General features: G+C 47.5%; 1 protein-coding gene across 1 annotated transcript; it reads left to right on the top strand.

Annotated features, from left to right (window-relative positions):
- LOC6036303 lies at positions 1-1,562 on the top strand. Its single transcript, XM_001846317.2, has 3 exons — positions 1-115; positions 183-1,325; positions 1,391-1,562. Exons 1-3 carry the CDS (start codon positions 44-46, stop codon positions 1,538-1,540), a joined length of 1,365 nt encoding a protein of 454 aa, XP_001846369.2. The 5' UTR covers positions 1-43; the 3' UTR covers positions 1,541-1,562.
- Positions 1,563-2,120: the final 558 nt, after the last annotated feature.

The following is a 2,120-nucleotide window of genomic DNA, read 5'->3' as shown; positions in this document are numbered from 1 at the left end:
ATAAAGTAATTGCCCAAAGTTGCACAGCAGTCATCAAACTAAAATGGAAGTGAAAGAAAATCAATCCGTTCCGACTTCCCCGGTTGTGCCCTCCATCGACGATCTTCCAAACGAGGTGAAAGGATTCACATTTCCAGTTCGAATTAAGTTTCTAAATAATCGACTTTTTCCTTCAAAACCAGGTCCTCGTCATGATCTTCCGCTTGCTTCCGTTCGCGGACCGTCTTCAGGTGTGCATCGTTTGCAAGCGCTGGAATGGGCTGGTTTTCAGTTTCCTCGACGAGCACATTTTCCTGTGCCTTAGCCAAGAGGATCGCAACGTTCCGGAGGGAGCATTGTCCGAGTATCGGACCTACCGGCAGGTTAAGCTGTGCGGAAGTACTTTCGACGGTCTGGAGGATGTACACGGCGAACGGATTGAGGCATTGGCCGCTGGGGCAAGGAGTTTGGTTCTGGAAATTCGCGAACCGCAAAAGGAAGAGTTTGTCCAGCTGTTGCGGAAGTTTTGCAACCTTCGCTCGCTGACGATGAGTTGTGAGGAGTTTTACGTGGTTGACGAGGAGGATGAGGGACGTGGGCTGTTGCCCAACTTGGAACGGCTGGCGTTCGAGCAGCTGGGTGATTTTCGGGACTCGGATTCTCCGGATCTGCTGAAGCTGTTCATGCGGAACCGGACGATTCGTCACTTTGTCATTCGCTATTGCGATCCGGATTTTCATAAGATTGTTGAATGGATGGATTTGCTGGAAGCCTTGGCTCCCAGATTGCTCTCGCTGAGCTTGAACATCAACTGCTTCCTGGCGCGCTATCCTTGCGAGATGAAATTCAAGGCGCTGAAGGTCCTCTACTTGCGGGTTCAATTCAGCGTTGAAGGTTTTACCGCGGACGAACTTACCCAGGCGGTGTACCGAATGGCCAACCTGGAAGATCTGACGATCGTGTTTTTCGCCATGGTTGGCAAACATCCTCTGAAGTTGGACGGCGTTTGGCAATTGACCAAACTAAACAAGTTTATCGCGAATGTCGATTCGTTCGTGCTCCCCGAAGTCATCCAACCGATGCCTCACCTCGAAACGCTTTCGATAAAAATCAATGACGCCACCGAACTCCAAAAGTTAAAGCAGCTCTTCCCGAACCTCAAAGCGCTCGAAATTCAATCGATCGCGTTTAACCGTGAACTCTGGCTACCGCTAGTGACCGCGTGGCCCACGCTGGAGAACCTCAACTTCAGAGTCGGCAACCAGTTCCTTGGCGTTCGTATGCTGAAAACGCTGCAGAGTCTGTCGAATCTTCGCAAGCTGGCCTTGTCGGGAGTTTACAAGGCGGTATGGAATCAACCATTCTAGTAGCATTTTCAAAATCATTTAACAAATCATTTTAATCGTTTCAGGCAAATCTGTCGATTCTGGACCCAGTGCTGGCCATCGCGACGCTCCAGGAGCTTCACGCCAAGGGCACCTGGAAGGGCAGCGTTTCCGGGTTGAATCGTTTCTGTCGCGTGTTTGTCAACGAAAAGTTTGTTCCACGTTCCGCGGCCTAACTTAGCGCATAAGGCAAGCGGAAGATTTAGAAGGGTCTCACTTTCAGGGCCAGAGTGGCTCGAATCGTTCTTTTTATTTCTATTTTTTTCTTTTTTATTGCCGGACAAGATTTGCTTTGATTTGTAATTAATATTTTTTTAAATATGGTTCTTTTTCTTATCTTTCCCTTCAGTATTACAAAGGAAAATGGAAATCAACAGTATAAAATCGATTGAAGGTTTCAGTTACGCATAAATAAATAAAATAATAAATTAATTCAAAATTGCGTGGAAAATAAATTTAAAAAACAACTTCACATGCCTGTCACTCATGTCGGGAAATCGGGAATGCATGGTTGAAGAATTCGCAATTCGCAATTCGCAATTTTCAGTGTAAGAACGGGCCTTGACCGATCTTATGCACTAGGTTCCCGACGAACACGCACTGCCCTTACACCTACATCTCACCCTTGCTCTGAGTCAGTACGAGCAGCACGCTAGAACACGCTTTGAGTGTTCGTGCCAGGCATGCACACCTTCTTTTCCGGTTACGCATTTTAACTCGGCCGGGGGTGGTACATTACGTAGGGTTTGATGTAAG

This window comes from Culex quinquefasciatus, chromosome 3, assembly GCF_015732765.1.
Source record: "Culex quinquefasciatus strain JHB chromosome 3, VPISU_Cqui_1.0_pri_paternal, whole genome shotgun sequence".
Lineage (NCBI taxonomy): Eukaryota > Metazoa > Arthropoda > Insecta > Diptera > Culicidae > Culex > Culex quinquefasciatus.
The sequence above is the reverse complement of the archived record's forward strand: the minus strand, read 5'-3'. Positions and strand labels throughout refer to the sequence as shown.